This window comes from Heterocephalus glaber, unplaced genomic scaffold (assembly GCF_053883595.1).
Source record: "Heterocephalus glaber isolate CG9 unplaced genomic scaffold, H.glaber_assembly_v1.0 deba00001687, whole genome shotgun sequence".
NCBI lineage: Eukaryota > Metazoa > Chordata > Mammalia > Rodentia > Bathyergidae > Heterocephalus > Heterocephalus glaber.
The window spans coordinates 23124502-23145468 of NW_028258412.1; the positions used below are offsets into that span (position 1 = coordinate 23124502).

General features: G+C 51.0%; 2 protein-coding genes across 8 annotated transcripts; one reads left to right on the forward strand and one right to left on the reverse strand.

Moving 5' to 3' along the window:
* Positions 1-11: 11 nt before the first annotated feature.
* Positions 12-11782, forward strand: Ddx55 (DEAD-box helicase 55). Of its 7 annotated transcripts, none has more exons than XM_021257618.2 (14): positions 12-168; positions 2705-2755; positions 2847-2933; positions 3622-3713; positions 3791-3853; positions 4190-4339; positions 5081-5270; positions 5657-5739; positions 7570-7732; positions 8598-8690; positions 9520-9753; positions 10033-10201; positions 10757-11049; positions 11366-11782. In XM_021257618.2, the coding sequence occupies exons 1-14, from the start codon at positions 61-63 to the stop codon at positions 11540-11542; spliced, it is 1953 nt and encodes a 650-aa protein (XP_021113277.1). In that variant the 5' UTR covers positions 12-60; the 3' UTR covers positions 11543-11782. The 7 variants fall into 7 exon arrangements, 6 of the variants coding, with proteins under 6 accessions (XP_021113277.1, XP_004844013.1, XP_004844015.2 ...); XM_004843956.4 differs by having other exon boundaries at positions 14-168; positions 7601-7732; positions 9639-9753; XR_002394576.2 differs by lacking the exon at positions 11366-11782 and adding an exon at positions 9141-9219 and having other exon boundaries at positions 53-1035; positions 10757-11027.
* Eif2b1 (eukaryotic translation initiation factor 2B subunit alpha) lies at positions 7598-20945 on the reverse strand. The gene is made up of 9 exons (XM_013071837.3): positions 20822-20945; positions 19683-19784; positions 18519-18655; positions 18322-18438; positions 16931-17043; positions 16449-16517; positions 14950-15025; positions 13480-13605; positions 7598-12980 (listed from the first exon to the last, which is right to left on the reverse strand). Exons 1-9 carry the CDS (start codon positions 20832-20834, stop codon positions 12816-12818), a joined length of 918 nt encoding a protein of 305 aa, XP_012927291.1. The 5' UTR covers positions 20835-20945; the 3' UTR covers positions 7598-12815.
* Positions 20946-20967: the final 22 nt, after the last annotated feature.

The following is a 20967-nucleotide window of genomic DNA, read 5'->3' on the forward strand; positions in this document are numbered from 1 at the left end:
CGGAAGCGGAAGTGTCGCTGGAGCCCACGGTCGGCGTTTCGGGCGGCTGCGTAGAGCGCCATGGAGCTCGTGACCGAGGGTTCCTGGGAGTCACTGCCGGTGCCGCTGCACCCGCAGGTGCTGGGTGCCCTGCGGGAGCTGGGGTTCCGGTATACGACGCCGGTGCAGGTATCTGACCCGGGGCCAGATCGGGAAGTGAGGCCGGGAGCGGGCGAGCACCTACTTTTTCGTGGGTGACCGAACCAGACGCCAAGCCCCAGGTTCTCACCCCGCCGGGCTTTTGCGAGCTGGCCAATGGTCAGCCGCTAGAGCAGACCCGCGGCTGTGCGCCTGCGCCGGGGTCCTGCCCGACGCTCCCCGCGCCCTCCGGGGCTGCTGGGGCCTCGGGTCCTGGTTCGGATCCCGGGCCTCCCCGCTGTGAGACTGCAAAGACTTAACCTCTCCGGGCTTTATTCTCCGTCTCTGTGAAATGATGAAAATAGCATGGCTTGCCTCAGAAAGTTAGGCATGTTGTGGAAGCTCAAGAAATGTTCACTGTGAAGTTGGAAAAGCGAGGCGTCCTGGCCCCAGTTATTGAAGAAGCGTTTATTGGGGACCTATGTATATCAAGTATTCTAGACTCCGGGGACTTTTCAGTCTTGGTACCTAGGCCTGGGCCTTCGTTTCTAGAGCAGGAGCCACCGTAGAGAAGGAAGGAATGAGGTTTCCACGGGTGCCGAGCGAGGAAGGAACTGGGAGACTGATGTAGAAGTGGGGAGGAGCGGGCCCAGGAGCTCCTCCATCGGTGTCACTGGACGGAGGCCTCGGTGATCCGGAAGGGGTGGCTCTGGGGTGGGTGGGGGGGTGACTGCTCCAGCAGAGAGAAGTGCCCACGCTGTGCCCTGGGGCTGGCTGGAGATGAGCTCGGCGCCCGAAGGACTTGTGGCAGAGCAGCCTGAGTGGTGCATCAGCTGGGCAGAGCCGGGACTGGGTCCTGCGTCCTGCAGGGGCTTGGGTTTGGCTGTGACTGCTTCGTGGAGGACGGACTGTGGAGGGGTAAGAGGAGCAAGGGGCCCATGATTGTCGCGAGAGGTGGGCGGGAGTGGTGGGGAGACAACACATGCAGGGCGGCTCCAGGGTTATGAGGGCCACTTGAGGGGTTAGGAAAGGGGGATCTAGGGGACTGGGGGTTTGTTCTTAGTGGGGTGCCATCTACTAAGATAAGGGCTGTTTGTTTTGGTTTAGTTTAAGAGTTCTGTTCCAGAATGCTGAGTTTGCCATGTCCCTGAGGTCCCCAGGAGAGCAGGAAGGGGGAGCAAGCAGGGCTGGAGATGAAACGGGGAGGCTGTGTGCCACGCCAGGCTTTGAGAGTGTGGTGCCGCCAGCACCCGGTCGCCTTCGTCAGAGCTCAGTGTCTGCAGTGGCCCGGCCACGCCCCTTGCAACTACACGTCCAGATGAGACCCTCTGCATTTTGAAGACTTACTACTGTAGAAAGGAATGGGAAAAGCTATATACTGTGGTGAATGTCTACAGTCTAGCACTCAGGAGGCCGAGGCAGGAGGACTAAATTCAAGGCCAGCTTGGGCTATGTAGCTAGTTTGAGGACAGCCTGGGCTACATAGTGAAACCTGGTCTCAAAAATAAAACCAAAGCCAAAAAACAAGAGGAAAATATCTATTGAAGTGGCAATATTTTAGATATTTTGTGTTAAATAAAATATATTATTGCAATTTTTTTCACTTCTTTCTTTTTCTTTATACCCTACTATACCCTTTGTTTTTGGTTTTTCTTAGTATCGGGGATCGAACTCGGGACTGACCTTGTGCTTGCGAGGCAGCCATCGGAACCACTGAGCTAAATCCCCAGCCCATGTTTTTGTTTTTTGAGACAAGGTTTCACTATGTAGCCCAGGCTGGGTTTGAATTTGGGGCAATCCTCCTGCCTCAGCCTCCCAAGTGTTGGGATTACAGCCTTGCACCACCGAGCCAGCTCTTACTATAAAGTTTATTAAGTACGGATGTGACTCACATATTTCTATTGGACAATAGTGTCTAGAGAGGGGCTCTCAGCCTGGGTACTGTTGACATTTGGGGCAGAAAATTCTTTGTTGTGAGGCTATCTTGGGGATTGTAGGATATTTTTCAGTGTCCCTAAAATCTATCCAGCAGAGGTCAGTCACTGTTTCACCTGGGCTTGGTTTTATTGAGTTGAGATAGGGTCTTTCTGTGTAGCTCAGGCTGGCCTCAAATTTGTGAGGCTCCTGCCTCAGCCTCCTGAGTCCTGGGATCATAGGATTGTGCTGATTACCAGGGTGCCGACTCATCCTGGATTTTGGTCAGGAGAGATATCTTCAGGGGTTGCAAAGCTTTTCTTGGGGGGAGAGGAGACAGAAGTCACCCACTAAGCTCCACCTCAAAGAGCATTGGGACTGGTACAGTGTGTGCTGAGACTGGGTGAGGAAGGCTCTGGGACCAGGAGCAGAGTCCTGGAGGGGTGACCTCCTGCCCAAGCCTAAGGGCCCGTCTTCGTGTAAGACCTGGAGGCCCTACATGGGGTGTAAACCCAGAGGGTGTATTTGAGTCAGAGCTGGAAGACACCTTAAATCGGAGTGCTGGATGCCTTGGTTACTCTAGGTTCCAGCAGCTACTCGCTGTGTCCCAAGGGCTCGGTGTCACCGAGAATTCATGGTGTTCTTTAACCTGTGCTGTTCGATCTCTCCACAGTCTGCAACCATCCCGCTGTTCATGAAGAACAAAGATGTCGCTGCGGAAGCGGTGAGTGCCTCGTGCCTCAGCCTGTCCCCACAGTCCCTTCCAGTGAACTGGCATGGGGGAGCAGATGGTACCTTCTCTTTCGCCTTTGCAGGTCACAGGTAGTGGCAAAACCCTCGCCTTTGTGATCCCCATCCTGGAAATCCTTCTGAGAAGGGAAGAGAAGCTAAAGAAGAGTCAGGTGAGGGCGTGAACGTGGTTTAACGTCACTTGGTCACCAGAGGGTTCACGGCTCGGGAAGGAGCCGCTCAAACTGGGAAAGTAAAGTACAGTCGGTTCTCATTATTTGTGGATTCTGACTTTTCGCATTTGCCTCTGGTCAGCCAGGGACCTTCCAGAGCTCCTCCTGTTTCCCCTCCTGTATTGTAAGTGTGTGTCCTTCTCATGGTCTGCTTAGTGCCCGGGTTTTTAGATTTCTGGGCTTTTTCTTGGTGATTTCGCTGTCGAAATGGCCCCTTCATGTTTCTCGTCCTGAAAGCATTAGATAAGCTCCTTTCAGTCGAGAGTCATAGAGCTGTTGGTGGTGAGTTTGGTGGTCACAATCAGTGGTAAACAGTAACTAAGATGCCTTTAAGCCAAACCTCCATAAACGAAGGCATTGACTGATGGATGCAGATGGACCCAGATACTTGCGGGCACCTGACCCCGAGCTTCCCGTAGGAGCTGGGCGGTTCCGTGTTCACTCATTCTGTGCTCACAGGTGCGTAATGACAAGTGACTGGAATTCAAGGCAGCCAATACATGCTGTGACCTGTCCTCTGTGAAAGCCCAGGAGGTGCACTTTCCCTGGGCACTGGTCCTCCAGGAGCCGAGGGTGCATGTTTGAGGGTCTCCACTGCCCACTGACCACACCCCTTCCCGGTGGCTAGGTGGGTGCCATAATCATCACCCCCACTCGAGAGCTGGCCATTCAGATCGATGAGGTCCTGTCGCATTTCACGAAGCCCTTCCCGCAGTTCAGGTGAGTTGGATGCTGGTCCCTGTCTGCCCCGGGCCATTGTCCCACCTGACTTGCTCAGAGTGTGCTTCCTGTTTTAGCCAGATCCTTTGGATCGGAGGCAGGAACCCTGGAGAAGATGTGGAGAGGTTCAAGCGACAAGGGTGAGCTTGCTTCCTCTGGCTCCTTGCTGGCCTTGCTGTGGGCCCGCACCCTAGAGGCGTCCATGGCAGACCCATGACTGAAGATGCCTCTCAGGGCCCGTCTCAGGGCTCTTCCCCCAGGCCGGCCTATGGGGTGCTCTGCGGGCTCCTCCTGAGGCCTGGTGCACACTTGCAGCTCCTCTTCTGGCTCGGAAACCCAGATCTGTCCCAGGGCCCTCTTGGCCTTCCTTCTCCTCACTGGGATCAGATGGCTTTTGAGGGCTGTGAAACTTGGTTTGGGAAATCACCAGTATTTCCAAGTTTCAGAGGAGCGGCAGGCGTTACCTTTCTTCCCAGAGGGAACATCATAGTGGCCACCCCAGGCCGCCTGGAGGACATGTTCCGAAGGGAGGCGGAGGGCTTGGCCCTGGCCAGCTGTGTGCGGACCCTGGACGTCCTGGTGCTGGACGAGGCAGACAGACTTCTGGACATGGGATTTGAGGCCAGGTACTGGATTTTGGGTTCCACTGGTGGCAGGCGGGCAGGTGGGTGGTGCTGGTAGAAAAAGCAAAATGAAGTCCGTTATTGCTTCAGGACTACTGGAATTTCAGATCATTAGGTAGCTCAGGCCTTCACATTCTGTCATCATTTCCTTTCAATTCTATCTTGGATTTTCTTTTTAGTTTGTTTGTTTTTTTGGGTTTTTTTGGTACTGGGGATCGAACTTGGGAGCTTGTGCTTGTGAGACAGGTGGCAGAACCACTGAGCCCTCTTTGATCTTCTTAAAATGTGCTTTCCTTCAAGTTTTTGTTGTTTAGTAAACAGCAGTTTTAGAGGATATATAATTGACTCACATAAAGTCTATGGGACAGTGGGTTTTAGTCTCACAAAGTCTCTTATGTTCACACCCATTATGCTTGTTTGCTTATATTGGAAATGCCTGGGAAAAGTGAGAGTGTAAAGAAAAAACAAGTTGCCTATAATTTTACTTCCAGTACCATCAACTATAACTATTTTTTTGGCTTCTCTTCCAGTTTTTTTTTTTTTTTTCTGAGACAGGGTCTTGCTCAGTTGTTCAGGCTGGCCTAGAACGGAACTTGAAGCAGTCCTTCTGCCTCAGCCTCCCGAGTGCTGGGATTACAGGCATACACCACCACACCTGGCACTTCCAATCTTTTAAAATATCCATTTAGCACGTCTGTTGACTGCTGGTAGGCACGGGATGAAGTGCATGCTGTCTTCTCTCAGCATCAACACCATCCTGGAGTTTCTGCCGAAGCAGAGGAGAACGGGCCTTTTCTCGGCCACACAGACGCAGGAGGTGGAGAACCTGGTGCGCGCCGGGCTCCGAAACCCGGTGCGTATCTCGGTGAAGGAGAAGGGCGTGGCAGCCAGCAGCACCCAGAAGACACCCTCGAGGCTTCACAACTACTACATGGTGGGCACCTCGATGGCCAGTGTTCTCGGGGTCCGCTTGGGGGCCACTGGGAGGGTAGATCTGTACCATACGACCTGGTGACACAATGGAGATGTGTTGAGGGACAGAGCCAGGATGAGTGATCTGAATGACAGATGAGCAGTGTCTCAGGACAGCATCTCTGAATCCACCCAGCAGACCAGACATTTGTATCGTGTGTGTGGGTGTGTGCGGTTGGCACCCAGGGGCCCGGGGCGTCAGATGGCACCGTTGTCACCGGGGCATGGCTTGGCAGACCATGCAGGAGACGTGTGGGCCAGTGCTGTGTTTCTGACCTGTACCCGAGCACTAAATTGAAAATAGCTATGGGGATTATTGATTTTTAAAAATTCCTTTTTTGGTTGTAGGTATGTAAGGCAGATGAGAAGTTCAATCAGCTGGTACATTTTCTTCGGAATCACAAGCAGGAGAAACACCTGGTCTTTTTCAGGTAACCCCTCTGGGCTTTAGTTAGGGGGGGCTGGGACTCACCCCCCACCCACAGTGTACCGGGGTTGCAGCCCTGGGGTCTCAGTCCCAGGCAGGATGGGCCTCAGGCTGCCAACTGCTGTGGCGCCGAGGGGAGGGCTTGGGTTTCTGCTGTAGAGAAGTCCCAAGGCCCGCACGTCTGACCCCGCCTCTGTCCCAGCTCTCAGCGTTAGTGCTTCTGCAGCAGCCCTGGCCTCTCCTGGGTGCTGTTTCATTACCCAGGTGCCAAGGGCTACATGGCGAGACCCTGTCTCAAAAAACCAAAAAGTGGGCCGGGGATGTAGCTCAGTGGTTCCGCTGCCTGCCTCGCATGCACAAGGTCCTGAGTTCGATCCCTGGTACCAAAAAACAAAAACCCAAAAAGTTCTAAAAAATATTCCTGCTTTTCTTGTGGAGAACCAGGCGGGCATGTCTGCTCTGAAGGCAGCGATGGGGGCGTGGGGAGCACTGTCTGCCTTTTTGATCAGAAGGTGAAGGCTCTCTGGAGCTGCTCTGCCCTCTCGGACTTCGCTGAAGGAAGTGGTTGAGCAGCACCCAGTAGGCCCCGGGGCGTTTCCTGTGGTCACAAAGCCAGCCAGGAGCACCGTGCACATTCTTTGGGCTGGCTTGTTCCCCCTCTCCTTCAAACAGAGCTGTGTTCAGTTTTGACAGTGTCAAAAAATTGTGTCTTTTCCATCCATCACTCTACCAATAAAGAGTGTTAGTCTTTGATCCCTGGTACCAAAAAAGAAAAAAGAGTGTTAGTGGTATGGACCCTGATCCCAGGAAGAAAACTAGGTATACACATGCGTGCGGACACACTGAGAACACAAAGGTCACAGAACTGCACACTGCTAGGTGGGATGCAGTCTTACGTTTTCTATTCTGTTTACCTGTTAAAATGCTGGCTGAGACCACTAAGTTGATTTCCAAGCCCTCCAGGCTGCTTTTGGTTGTCAGTGAATATTGTCATTATGTACTGCAAACATGTACTTAGAAAAAGAAGTAAGGGTTGCAGCCCTTAGTGTGTAAAGCACCACCTTAATGTACGCTCGTGAGCCTCATGGAAATCAGCGAAGAGTAATGGTCTCCTGGCCCAGCGAGAGGTATTTAAAAAGGAGTTGGGGGCCTGTGTGGTGGGAAGAACTCTGGAGGAGCTGGGCCTGGCTCGTAGGTTTGCCGCTTGCTCGCATTCCCTCTTGGTGAGGTTTACTTCCTTCAGCTGTAAAAGGATGTGGGCTCTTCCCACTTAAGTTTTAGGAACAGGTTTTGCGGTAAACTGCTCAGATACTTAAAGCAGAGCGCCCCAACCCGGGCAGAAAGCTTTAGCAGCATTCCAGAGCCATCTCTGTAGAGCAGTCCTTTTGAGGTGACTGCTACAGCCCCCTTGTGTCTTCAGCAGTCACCCCAGGGTGAGAGAGGATCCGCTTGGTCAGCTGGGTGATTCCTGAGCCCTTGGGAATCCTGCTAATTGAGGAAAGGAGTGGTTCTCTGCGAGGAAAGCAGGAATATTTTTGAGATCTTTCTGGTTTTTTGAGACAGGGTCTCGCTGTGTAGCCCAGGCTGGCCTTGAAGTCACAGGGATCCCCATGCTGGGATTACAGGCTGGCCCCCCTACACCTGGCCCTTTACTTGAACATCTTTAGGGAATGGGCTACTTCCTGGGGTTTTGACTCATGTTTAAAGGAAAGATTGGCCCCGACCCGGAGCTCAGTTGTGGATGCCTTTGAGGCCATTCCGCCCCTTGTCCTCCCAAGAGGCTCTGCCATTGGTCCACTCGCCTGCATGTATCGCTGGCCGCTGCCTTCCCCAGCTGCAGGACTGAGCCCCTGTCCCCCTCCCAGCACTTGTGCCTGTGTGGAATACTACGGGAAGGCCCTGGAGACCCTGGTGAAGGGAGTGAAGATCATGTGCATTCACGGGAAGATGAAGTACAAGCGCAACAAGATCTTCATGGACTTCCGCACCCTGCAGAGGTGAGGCGGACTCGCGGGCGGTGGTCAGGCTCCAGTGCCGCACCTTTCCTGGTGCCCACAAGCGCCTGTCCCCACCCGGAGCCTCTTCCGCCTTGTGCCATTTCCGAATGTTCTCTGTGGGAGCAAAGCTCCCATTCCTGCCCTGATGCCCTGTGTGCTTGGCTGAGGCCACTTCTGTCCCTGCCCAACTGTAGGCCCTGTGAGGACAGGAGGGACGTGGTTCCCTCGCACTCCCACCCTCTTGGGCTTGGCCAGCAGGGGTGTTGGTCAGTTTGTCCCCTGGACGAAACCACTTGTAGGCGGTCAGGGTGGTGACCATGCGGCAGGGAACTGGGGGTCCTGGTGACCACAGTTTGGTTTTATTTTATTTCTTTTTATTTTTTTATTTTTTTGTACCAGGGATTGAACTCGGGACCTTGCGCTTGTGAGGCAGGCACCAGAAGCACTGAGCTAAATCCCTGGCCCCACAGTTTGGTTTTGTTTGTGTAAATAATCCTTTTCTATCAGTCATGGTGCAGTCACACAAAAGCCCTGGAGGGCCCAGTGACATAGCCAGCTGGTGCTCCTCACAGAGCGAATGTGCCACCCATCCCCTGAGGTAGCTGCTGAGGGCCAGGCCTGCCACTGTTCAGTTTTGGTTTTCCAGTGGAAACATGAATGTAAAAACAATCTTTCACTGTCTCCTCCACTGCCTGTTTATATTGGGAACTTGTTAAAGACCTGGAGATTCTTGGGGACAATACAAAAATGGAAATATTGCCATCAGTCAGATTGTTTCGGAAACTGAACCTCATTGAGGCAGGAACCTAGAGGGCCATGGAGCTGGTCTCCTCCTCCTCAGCGCGTGCACGCTCTCCTCTTGCAGTGGGATCTTGGTGTGCACAGACGTGATGGCCCGGGGCATCGACATTCCCGAAGTGAACTGGGTTCTGCAGTACGACCCTCCCAGCAGCGCGAGGTAGGTGCCATAGGAGCGGCTGTCTGTCTAGGAGAGCGGGCACTGGGAATGTCCAGAGCATCATCATTGTCCACAGCAAAAGTAGGGAGTGGGCAAACACCCTGGGGTGGGTGTGTCAATGGCAGCGTCATATTTCAGCAAGTAAAGCTGCTTTCAGATTCTGAAAGTTCTTGCAGAGATGGACAGTAGGTGGATGCTTAAATGAAAAGAAGCAAAATCCCGGGTGTGGAAATGGCAGTGGTGTTCCCCAAAGTGAGCCCATATTCCTGATATACTTCCAAACGTACGGAAGTGTGCGTGTGGGCCCCCCCCCCCAGGATAAGCACCGCCACTGCTGAGATTACTTTTTTTTTGGTACCGGGGATCAAACTCGGGTCCTTGCGCTTGTGCAGCAGGCAGTGAAACCACTGAGCTAAATCCCTGACCCTACTTTTATTTTTTTTGAGACAGGGTCTTGCTGTGGAGTTCAGGCTGGCCTCGAACTCCCCAAAATCATCCTGCCTCAGCCTCCCAAGTGCTGGGATTATAGGTGTGTACCACCATGCCCCGCCTTTTTATTTTCTTTATACTTTTTATTTTTGTTCTTTTTTTGTTTTTTGAGACAGGGTCTCACTATGTAGCCCAGGCTGACCTTGAACTCATGGCAGTCCTCCTGGCTCAGCCTCCTGAGTGCTGGCATTGTAGCCATGAGGCACTACACTCAGCTATTTATACTTTTCATTGCTTCCCACATTTTTTGCTCCAACCTTGTCCTTCTTGTCTGATCACAGAGAAAGATACAGATTTCACTTAAGTATGGCTTTGAGTTGGAAATAAACATCTCTCACAGGGTCCTGTCTGTCTGCAGTGCCTGTCAGTTGCCAGCTGTCCCGTTCTCTGGGGGCAGAGTCCCGTGGGGCACTGCTCACCTTCTCCCGGGTCCACTGGCCCCCACCTGTGTCCCCACAGTGCCTTCGTACATCGCTGTGGCCGCACGGCCCGCTTTGGCCATGGTGGCAGTGCCCTGGTGTTCCTGCTGCCCATGGAGGAGGCCTACGTCAGCTTTCTGGACATCAACCAAAAGGTAAGCGCTCCTCTGTCCATACCAGACACCCCTTCTCCAGTGTGGGGAGCAGCTCAACAGGGTGCACAGCCCCACCGGCAGCCACTGCAGGGCCCAGGTTGAGGGTCATACGAGAAATTGCATTTTCTAATTTTATTTAAAACACTTTTCCCGCTAAGGAAAATGCTAGGGTTGGACTTAGGCTTTGTTATGCCGTGGTTTTCTGGGTGCCGGGCATGCAGTCAGCGCTGGGGGTGTGGTGCGGGGCCAGGGAAGGTGGCAAGTGAGTGCCGTGTGCAGTGCCCGCTGCAGGAGACACGGCGCCAGGGGAACGTGGCAAACCTTCTGCCGAAGCTCCAGGCCATGGCCCTGGCCGACAGAGCCGTGTTTGAGAAGGGCATGAGGGCCTTCGTGTCCCACGTCCAGGCCTACGCCAAGCACGAGTGCAACCTCATCTTCAGGCTGAAGGGTGAGTCGGAGTTTGCCTCCCAGTCATTCCCTCTACCTGGTGGCGTTGAAGGTGTGAAACTGCTTCATCATAGTAAAATGTGCGCCACACGTTAGCTTTGATTACGGGGGTTTTTGTGGCCAGGAATTGAACTCAGGGCCTCACACTTGCTAGGCAGGCGCTGTGCCACTGAGCTACATCCCAGGCCTTGATTGATGTTTTTTAAATGTTTTAAGAGGACATCTTCCCAGGCTTTGGGTAGACAGAATAAACCAGGGCTGGGGATTTAGCTCAGTGGTTCCTGCGCCTGCCTTGCAAGCACAAGCTCCTGAGTTTGATCCCTGGTACCAAAAAAAAAAGTTTATGTACTTCCAGAATAAACTGGCCACTGGCTGCTGAGTGTGCCTTTTTATTTTGTACAAATGGAATTAACTTTACTTTTTTTTTTTTTGAATTAACTTTACTCTTAAAAGGAATCCATGAAGTTAGTAAAGATTCTATTTTGAAAAATCTTCCATTACTGACTCCTGAAACTGTCTTCTGGCTGTGCTAACTCTGCTATTTTGGTTTCATCAGATCTTGATTTTGCCAGTCTTGCTCGAGGTTTTGCCCTGCTGCGGATGCCTAGGATGCCAGAGCTGAAAGGCAAGCAGTTTCCAGATTTTGTACCTGTAGATGTTAACACAGACACGATTCCATTTAAAGACAAAGTCAGGGAGAAGCAGAGGCAGAAACTACTGGAGCAGCAAAGAAAAGAGAAGACGGAAAATGAAGGGAGAAGGAAATTCATAAAAAATAAAGCCTGGTCAAAGCAGAAAGCCAAAAAGGAAAGGAAGAAGAAAATGAATGAGAAAAGGAAAAGGGAAGAGGTAAACTTTGCAGTTTTCCTTATTGCTTAAATTCAGAACAAGCTGGGTGTGTGGCACATGCCTATGTGATCCCAGCACTCGGGAGGCTGAGGCAAGAGGATCACTGTGAGTTCAAGGCCAGCCTGGGCTACATAGCTAGAGTGTCTTAAAAAAAAACAAACCCCAAAAACCAAAAAAACAGAGCAAACATTCCTGTAGTAGAATCTTAAGAGTGGGAGCTGGCAGGGCTGCAAGTTTTTGCACTGTGTGGGTTACCGGGTGGGGGCGGCGCACACTGGGACCGAGATTCAGTATCGGATGCCTCTTCTGCATGCAGGGATCCGACATCGAAGACGAGGACATGGAGGAACTTCTTAATGACACAAGACTCTTGAAAAAGCTTAAAAAAGGCAAAATTACGGAAGATGAATTTGAGAAGGGGTTGCTGACAAGCGGCAAAAGAGTAGCCAGGACAGCAGACCCAGGGCTCAGGGAGCCAGAGGATGGCTGCTGACTGAGTGCCTCAGCTGACGTGCAGTGGGAACTGCACCGTGTGCCTAGCTTTGGAGACGGCAGAGGAGAGCAGCAGTCTCTGCAGATGGGGCTTTGAGCGGGCTTCACTGTGGAGCCCTTTACCAAGTGTCCCAGACTTGATGTCTAATGGGGAAAATGTAAAGTGACTTTGGTGTAAATAAAAGATGTTGCTATTTGTTTTGATGGTCACCTATAATTAAAGAGCACTTTTCTCCTGAGATTATGTTATACTGATTTTTTTTTTTTTTTTTTTGGTACCGGGGATCGAACTCGGGTCCTTTGTTACACTGATTTTTAACACAAAGATGTCGACGTATACTTGACTCAGGTCCCTGTCCCCGCTTCATCTGACCCTTGACCCCCACACAGCGCCTGCCAAGTGGCGAACTGCAGGCTTTCCTTTTGAGAACAGTCCCCAGTGCTGTTGATTGGCAAGTCCCTGAGAAACAGGAAGCCACCAGACATCCTGAGAAGCAGGTGGCGGTGTTGCTCAGCCTTCTGTGGGAGGCACCACGCAGCTCCCTGTCGACCGCACTGGGTGCAGAGCCATAGGGGCAGCGTTTTCACCAAGGCCAAAGTCCAAGGCGTGGAATGAGCTGGCAGTATCAAGGCTACACTGTATCAAAATTGTAAAGATGTTCGGTTCATTCCCAACTCTGATTTTTTTTTTTTTCCCCAACTCTGATTTTAAAACTGTTCAGAACCCAAACGTGGTTAAAGGAAAAATCCCATCTTTTTCAGATACAGAATTTAGGTTTTGCAAATACTCCGGAAGGGAGGCGTCTCCGTGAGTGCTCCTGCAGGCCTCTTCCTCACAGCTGGCACTGCCTGGCTTGACCCTGCTGCAAGTCCCGTGAGTCTCCTGCCTTCCTTATGGGGCACCGTGTGTAGTGTCCTGGCCAGCTGTTGGTCACTGCGGCAGAGGGACAGCCATCTGCAGCCTGCGTCGCTTCCGTGGACGCATTCGGCCAATCAGGTGCATGAGACAGGGTGGAAGGCGGTGCTGGCTTTTGTTGCTAAGGTGGCTATAACGGGTTCCTGGAAACCGACTTGACTGCAAGTTCGTGGAGACTAAGATTTAGGTTTGGGTTTAGAACAAATTTTACATAGGACTGAGTCATGAATAAAAAAAGACACTCCAGGGTTTTTGATTTAGATCCTTTGTCCACAAATTTGCATTATAAACCAGCTGAGTTTGGGCCAGGCTCACAGTGGAGACGTGGCCATCAGATGTGGGCAGTGGGGAGCCTGTGCTAGAGGTACAGCTTGATGAGCTCATCGCTGACAGCCGAGGGCGTGAGCACGCCCAGGTCTGTGAACAGCAGGGTGATTAAGGAAGGGGAGGTGTAGTCCACCCATGGGTGCTCCTCCTTGAGGTCCTGCCTGGTCTGCGAGGACTTCAGGGTGTCTGCCTTGTACTGTGGAGAGAAGCGCCTGTGTCAGCCGGCTCTGCACCCGGCAGGGCCCCGGCCACAGGGTGGGGAAGGCGGCTTCCAAGGGGATGGCACGTGGCCTCTGGGCCACCTGAACCAGTGCCCCTGGGAGTGCTGGGTGGACCCCAGACCTGGATGGGGAGCTGTGTGCCAGGCACTGTGCCCCCCCCCCCCCATGGACGGAGGCCTCCTGTCCGATGCCACCCCACAGTACAGCTCAGGAAACGAGTTCAGCAGACACAGTGACAGCACAGGGCCAAGGTCACAGGGTTTGTGGTGGTGGACCTGGAAGCTGAGCCCAGCCAGTCAGTGACAAAGCGGGGACCTCCCTGCGTCCCCCAGTCCCACAGGGTGCTGCTCACGTGATGAGGAACTTATCCCACGTGTGGCACAAAATGGTAACTGGAAGTGAAGAACTTTCTGGAACATTCTGAGCGCTGCAGTTTTGCAGGGACTCAAGCACCCCTGCCCGAGTAGAACTTGCCTTGAACTTATCAGGAACGTCCTGCTGGTTCAGTGGGAAGAGCCGCACAAACTTGAAGCTTTCTGCAACCACGTAGAAGGGCTTGTTCTGTGCCTTGGCACACACAGCCATCTGGTTGGTTCCAATCTGGGGGTCAGGGAAACCGGAGAAGGGTGAGCTCCTGAGGCACATTTGAAGCAGAAGCAACAGACAGTGTAGGAATCAACATAATACACGTAATTCTGGTTTTGGAATCAAAGGGGACCTTTGGAAAAAGAAGAGAATAGGTGTTTCTCCAAAGATACACAAAGGGCTGGTAGGCACCCTAGGCAGGGAAAGACGCTGAGGATCACTGGTTAGCAGGGAAATGTGATCGTAACCACCAGGAGATAGTGGTTCGCGTGTCCCAGGGACTAAGATTCCCATTCATGGACGTCCGCAGGGTGAGCTCTCAAGAGCCAAAGGGGGAACAGCCCAAGTGTCCCCCGGGGAGTGAGCAGTTAAGAGTGTGCGGTGGACACTGTTCAGCGGGAAAGGAATGGTGCACTGGCATACCGACACTGGGCACAAGCCTTGGAATGCTGGGGAAACAGGCCAGACTCAGCTAAGCATGCTATGACTACTTACTTGCTGCTGTACTAAGGATTTAACTGAGGGCCTTGCACATGCTAGGCAAGCATGGGCTCTACTACAGAGCTGCACCCCAGCCTTTTTTACTTTTTAAATTTTTATTTTATTTAATTTTTTGCAGTACTGGGGATTGAACTCAGGACCTTGCGCTTGCCGGGCAGGTGTGGTGCCACTGAGCTACATCCCCGGCCCTTTTACTTTTTATTCTGAGACAGGCAGGGTCTTGCTAAGTTGCCCAGGCTGGCCTCAAACTTGTGATCCTCCGGCCTCAGCCTCCCAGAGCGCTGGGACTGCAGGTGTGGACCACCAGGCCTGGCTATGGTTCTACTTATGTGAGGTAGCTGTACCCAGACTAGGGAAAATCACAGAGCAGAACAGATGTGACAGGGACTGAGGGGCAGAGAATGGCGAGTTTGGGTTCACTGGATGCAGACTTTCTGCCTGTTAAGTTTTCTACACAGCTGTCGCACTGGCAGGACAGTGTGAATGTGCTTACTGACTGCCACTGAACTGTATGCCTAAAACCACTTAAAATGGCAAATTTTATGTTGTATCCATCTTAACCATAATTAAACATATTTTTTCATGAAACTCTTCCAAGTTAAGCAATACTTACAGAAAATGTAATGAAATATAATGAAGTTGAATATGTTCAATTAAAATGAAAACAAAAACCAAATCCCATTTCCAGCTAAGACCCATCGTGTACATATGAACCTCACTGACTTCATCAGACATCAATCTCCACAGAAGGAAATCTGACAAGAGTTTGTCGGCCAGTGCAGTGGCTTGGCGGGGGAAAGGACGATGAGGAGGGGGAAAACGATGCGCAGTGCTGTCAAGAACCTTGAGCTTCCCTACCTTGTTGATGATGCCTCCGTTCTCCACCACACCCTCCGCGCCCACGATGACCAGATCTGCTTTCTCCATGATGTAGCTGGGGAAATGCAAACAAAATGAAGAACTGAGACTCAGAGATTAGGTAAGAAGGCTCAGAAGTTACAAAAAGATCTTCTTTTGCTCATGACCTCACAATCCGACAAACACTTCCTGTTGGAACCTGGAGCGGGCCCACACTTATGTGTGAGGGAGCCAGAGCTACGTGACAGCACTCGTCCAACCAGTGTGGGACGCTCGAGCTTCCGTTCTACTTCCAGACAAATAAAGCTTTGAAGCCCTGAGGTGATCAGAAGTTGGAATCAAGTGTTACTCAGTTTAAAACTCTTTCTTGTCAGGGATGTAGCTCAGTGACACCGCGCCTGCCTTGCAAGCGCAAGGTCCTGAGTTTGATCTCCAGTAACAAAAAACCAAAAAAAGCAAAACAAAAACAAACCTCTTTCTTGTCAAGTGTGGTTTTGCACACATGTAATCTCCCAGAATTCTGGAAGGTTGACGCAGGAAGACTGCAAATTCAAAAGGCCAGCCTGGGCCAGAGAGCTTCTCAAAATAAAAAAAGGGGGGCAGGGGGCTGGGAATATAGCTCAGTGGAAAGGCCCTGGTTCAATCCCCAGTACTGAGAGGAAAAAAAAAAAAATCTAATAGGGTAAAGACAATTTACCTTTTAAAATGACCAGTTAGTAAAACTGCTCAAAATGCTGTCTTTTTTTGTTGAGACAGGGCCTTGCTGTGTAGCCCAGGCTTGCCTTGAATTTGGAGATCCTCCTGCCTCAGCCTCCTGAGTGCTGGGATTATGGATGTGTACCACCATCCCTGGCTTTCAAAATGTTTTGTCTTAAATCCATTTCTAACTTCCTTCACTATGTATTTTCTTTCCAAGTGGCTCAAGCATTATTTTCTCTGGTGAGACACACAGAGGGCCCAAGGACACGTGGCTTTGGTGTCAGGAGAGAAGCTGCCTGATCTCTGACCACAGCCCATGGCCTGGATGTGTTCAGGGCCGGGCTGTAATTTGTAATCTTGCTGCAGGGTGGCTTTGAACCACCAGTGGTACATGCATGACTGTCCCATTGGGCAGCATGGGACAGTCCTATCGGTGATACAGGCTACCCCATGCGACAGTCCTGCATGTACCCCCACTCATTCAAGCCTGCAGGAGTTAAAGGGACACAGGGCACCCCACTGCTGACTCTGACGGGTGTGACTCTGCCATCTTGCTCTTAATCAGCACTGGCTCTCAGGGGCTCAGGCCCTGCCCGCTAGCACCCACACCCCGTCTTCCAGTGCACTCTTAAGGCCTCATGTAACCTTGTGCTGGTCAGGGCAACTAGGAACGAAGAGGCGGCACCACCACGGCACGGTCAGGACAGGTCTCAGTCCTGCAACCTGAACACCCCTTAGTGCCAGCCCCCGGTTGGGAAAGGACAGGCCGGCGTGGCCAGGGCACAAGGGCACACACTTACCCAACAGCGGCATCCAGCACCACAGTGACAGGGACGTTGAGGTGGCACAGGGCTTTGGCCATTTTCTTACTGAAGGTGACATTTTGAGAATATGAGAGAAAGGCCAAGAAAGTCCCATGTGATGCATGACACATCACTTAACTTACATAGCAATAAACACGTTGGCTTGAAACTCAGTTGATATGAATGCATAAAGGCTCTAGGCTAAGGAGAGAACTGGGGCTCTCTGGAAAAAAGAGCATGAATTTCCAGAAAATTATATTCTTAGGGACTCTGGGGAAGATATAAATTCAGGAAAAAAAGGAGAAAGACTGGCTTTCACTCTCTTCTGTGAATGTCCTACCTCCCAGTGGGTGATGACATCGACAGTCTCCTGCCCTCCTCTGATCTAACTCCTGTGTGTTCCTGTCCCCCTGCAAAATGGGCCCTGCCCCTCGGGCTCTGCAGCACCACTGCTGGGGAAGTGAATGGGAGGTACTTGCCCTGACAGGTCGGGCTGGGACTCTGTGACATATACGTGGAAGCGCTTCTTGGCTGCCATGGCTGCTTCCAGGACTCGCAGGACCACTCTGGAGTAGGCGTGAGTCAAGATCCGCTGCAGAGCGAGAGCGTGGTCAGGAACAGCGCCCGGTGGTCCCTGCACTGTCGGCCCTGCAACTCAGGTTCCCCGCACTCCATGCCTCTCTGTGCCTCTGCACAAATTGACCAGAATTATAAAGGGACCTTAGTAGGACACTGAGTTTCAAGCCCATTTTCAAACTGAAAAAGTTTGCCTTTTTTTTTTTTTTTTTTGGCAGTACTGGAGATTGAACCCAGAGCCTTCATGCAGAGCTATGCCCCTGTCTTTTTAATTTTTATTATTATTATTGTTATTTTTTTTTCCGGTACTGGGGATCGAACTCAGGACCTTGCACTTGGGAGGTAGGTGCAGTGCCATTGAGCTAAATCCCCGCCCCTCCTTTATTTTTTTATTCTGAGATGGGAGGTCTTTCTTTTTTTCTTTCTTTCTTTTTTTTTTTTTTTTTGATACTAGGGATGGAACTCGGGACCTTGCGCTTGGGAGGAAGGTGGTGGCACCTCTGAGCTAAATCCCCGGCCCTGAAATGGGGTCTTTCTAAATTGCCCAGGCTGAGCTGGTACTTGGGATCCTCCTGCCTCAGCCTCCCAGAGTGGTGGGATTATAGGTGTGTGTCACCACACCTAGCTCTGTCATGTATTTAATAATGTACTCAGAGGGGGACAATAAAACAGAAGAGTTAAGAGTCAGGATGCAAGTATTTTTATGGTGAGCAAGGGCTGAGCTGGCACTGGGACAGACATCATCAGAGTTTTATCATCCTGTGCTGGGAGCCTGGCTGAACTCGAAGCTCCTGCCTGTCCTTATTGGCAGCTCCACCCACTGTAAGGGCATCAGGAACGAAGTTACAAAGGAAATCTCCATCCAGCGGCAGCCATTGCTCAGAGGGTGCTGGGTGTTGACCAGTGACAAGCACTGGTCTGTGTGGACTGAATTAATTACACAGCCAGTCATAAAAATACTTCTTTAGAAGGACATCTTTCTGGACAAGTGCTCTACCCTCTGTTCATTCCCAGCCTTGTCTCAGTGTTTCTCTCTGCCCGTTTACAATGACAAGTGTCTATAATGATGCCGTCTGCATTTACAGTGCACTGAGCCCTTATGTTTCCCATCTCATGTAACCCTAGCAACAACCCAGTTGCTCCCCTCATCACAGATGAGAAAACTGCAGCACATAGAGGCTAAGGAAGCTGCCCACAGTTACCCAGCAATAACAGCAGAGCTAGGAGTTCAGCCCCAGCAGTCTGACTCCAGAGCCCTTGCTCCTGACTACCCGTGCTGCACAGGTCTACTTACTGCCCCGTCTTTGATGAATGTATGGCACAGATCGGCGATTTTATTTCTCGACAGGGATATTCTCCTGAGAAAGAGCTCTCCCCGCTCAATCATGATCTTTTTACACTTGGAGTAATCCTAGGAAGAAAACAGCAGAATGAGAGTGGATGGAGGTGAAGCTAAGAGTGGGTTACTAAGTGAGGGGGCATGGGGCTTACAGAGTACTCCAAGGAGGTGAGGCTGATGAAGCGGAGGAAGAGCTCCCCGCCGGAGGACACCGCCACTGAGGAGTCCACGCTGCACAGTGTCTCTATGGCATTGGTAAGATTCGCTCTCAGGCCCTGGATTGTCTCCCCTGGAACGATCAGGTAAGGAAGGTGGTGTTCATTTGAGGGTCATGGCCCTTGCTGGGTCTGCCATCATTGATTCACTCATTCATTTATTCATTCATACGGTGAATTAAGTAGTGGGTGCATCTGCAGCCAGACAGTGCTCTGGGTGCATGGGGTCCATCAGTGAATGAGACCACATGCTGCTGTAGTGGAGAATGTAGAAAATAAATAGCACACAAACCAATAAGGAAGGGAATTACAGATCATAATGACAGAAAGCAGCAGAACGATGAAGAAGGTGTGGCTCATGAAATGAGTGAGGGCCACTTAAACTGAGCCTGATAAGGGCCCAGCCACATAAAGACCTGAGGAGAAGGTGCCAGGCACAGACCGTAACAATGCAAAGGCCCCGTGATGGGAACAAGCTCAGAGTAAACCACAAAGAGGCTGGCAGGTGAGGACAGCATGGAAGATAACTAAGTAGCAGAGGTGGATGAGTCTGTTAGACAGTGCAGGGGAGCCTGAGGTGTTCGGGCATTGTTTTAAGTTGAGTGGGAGGACATGAGAGACTACCTTAGAAATGTGTGACTGTAGGCCAGCCCTCCAGATTAAAGAAGCCGTTATTATTTCGCTTATACATGCTATACCCAGATGATTACATTTAGGAGGCCGAATTAGTAGGAGATCACAACAAATGATATTACTATCTGGATTTATTCTGCAACATCCTCTGTTGTAGCTGCACAGAATCTGGGACAAAGTAGAAGCTCAACAAACATCTGTAGAGTGGAACTATTTTAACTGAAGCTCCATGGTTAGTTGACATTAGATATCAGATGATCACTCTTGATTCAAAGCACATCCCATTTACAGAAGGGACCTTTGGATGATAACGTGAGGGCTTTGTCCCAGATAAAAGGCTTGAAACGGAGGCAGAAGCTGAGCTTAGGCTGCATCAACTCATGCAGGCAAAATGTGTCTCTCACTTTCTACCTTTCTTATCATGGGAAGACTTTCCTAAAGCCCAGAGTGTTCAAGGATGACCTTTACCTTTATCTCTCTTCAAGAACTCCAGCAAAGTACGGATGGCAGCCACTGCTGAGGCCATGTCAGGATCCTCTTTCATCTGAGTCTTAAAGTATTCAATTAACTCTAAGAAGGAAGAAAAAAGTGATTCATCACAATCATTTAGCAGGATGTGTGGACAGCTTCTTAATGATTGTTAATCTTCAGAACCAAAATCACTTAAAAATACTCTTTTTTCAGGATATTTAGTTTCCTGATAATGTTGATGCAAATAGACTTTAACCACTTTACTGTTTGCAAGATCTCATTTCTAAAAAGCTATCAGTGGGGTTTGGTGGTGCACAGCTGTAATCCTACCCCTCTGGAAGGCTGAGGCAGGATTGCAAATCTGATCTCAGCTGGGGCAATTTAGCATCTTTGTGAAGATCTGTTTTAAAAGTAAATTAATTTTGGGCCAGGGATTTAGCTCAGTGATGCCGCCGCCTGCCTCGCAAGTGCAAGGTCCCGAGTTCAATCCCTGGCACACACACACAAAAAAGTAAATTAATTTTAAAAAGCTATCAGTGTGCAGTACACAAAATTTAACCCCTAAGGTTCAGATAATGTAGTCATTCTTGCTCCTCTTACTGGCAGTATGTTCTGAGAGGACTCCAAAGCCATTCCCTAACCAATGTGTCCTGCACCCCTCGGGACAGTCTATGTCTATTCACACACACACACTCATGTACACATGCATATATACGAATGATTCCACCCACATTACTTCATGCACGGTATTATATTCATTTGCACTTTTTTTTTTAACTTAATAAAACACCTTGATGACCACAATGGATGAGAACGGCAAAGATGCTTTTTGACTCTAGTAACAAACCTATCGGGGCAAGGATTCTTGCACCTATTTCACATCTGAAGACATGGGGACCGCGAAGGCCTGCGGCCTCCATCCGAAGTCTAAAGTTTCTGCAAGATCGTGTATGGGAGTGGGGTCTGCGGATGCTCTCAGGGCCCCTCCCTCGGATACGGGACCAGGGAGGGAGATTTACTTGACTAGAAGAAACAGAGCCAGCCAGCAGCCAGAGCTTGGACGGCGATCTCTGCCTGGGGATGAGAGATTGGGGAGACTCCTGTGAGGATCCACGGCTCTGGCCGCCCCAACTTACCCTTGTCGTCCATGGTGCCCTCCGGAAGGCGGAGCCGGAGGGGTCTGGAATCACCTGCTCGGCTTCTAGCGAGTCAGGCGACCGCGCCGGCTGTGACTGACAGCGCGTCGCGCGTCTTTACGCTACTTCCGGCGCTTTGGAGGCGT

What these genes read in the sequence shown, in the direction of transcription:
- Ddx55 (XM_021257616.2), top strand. Translation starts at nt 898, where the DNA reads ATGAGCTCGGCGCCCGAAGGACTTGTGGCAGAGCAGCCTGAGTGGTGC. An exon ending in CCTCATCTTCAGGCTGAAGG is followed by an intron (nt 10,202 to 10,756) that starts GTGAGTCGGAGT and finishes TGGTTTCATCAG; the next exon opens with ATCTTGATTTTGCCAGTCTT. An exon ending in AGAAAAGGAAAAGGGAAGAG is followed by an intron (nt 11,050 to 11,365) that starts GTAAACTTTGCA and finishes TTCTGCATGCAG; the next exon opens with GGATCCGACATCGAAGACGA.
- Eif2b1 (XM_013071837.3), bottom strand. An exon ending in CATTCATCAAAGACGGGGCA is followed by an intron (nt 17,044 to 18,321) that starts GTAAGTAGACCT and finishes CTCGCTCTGCAG; the next exon opens with CGGATCTTGACTCACGCCTA. An exon ending in ACGTTCCTGATAAGTTCAAG is followed by an intron (nt 12,981 to 13,479) that starts GCAAGTTCTACT and finishes TTCTCTCCACAG; the next exon opens with TACAAGGCAGACACCCTGAA.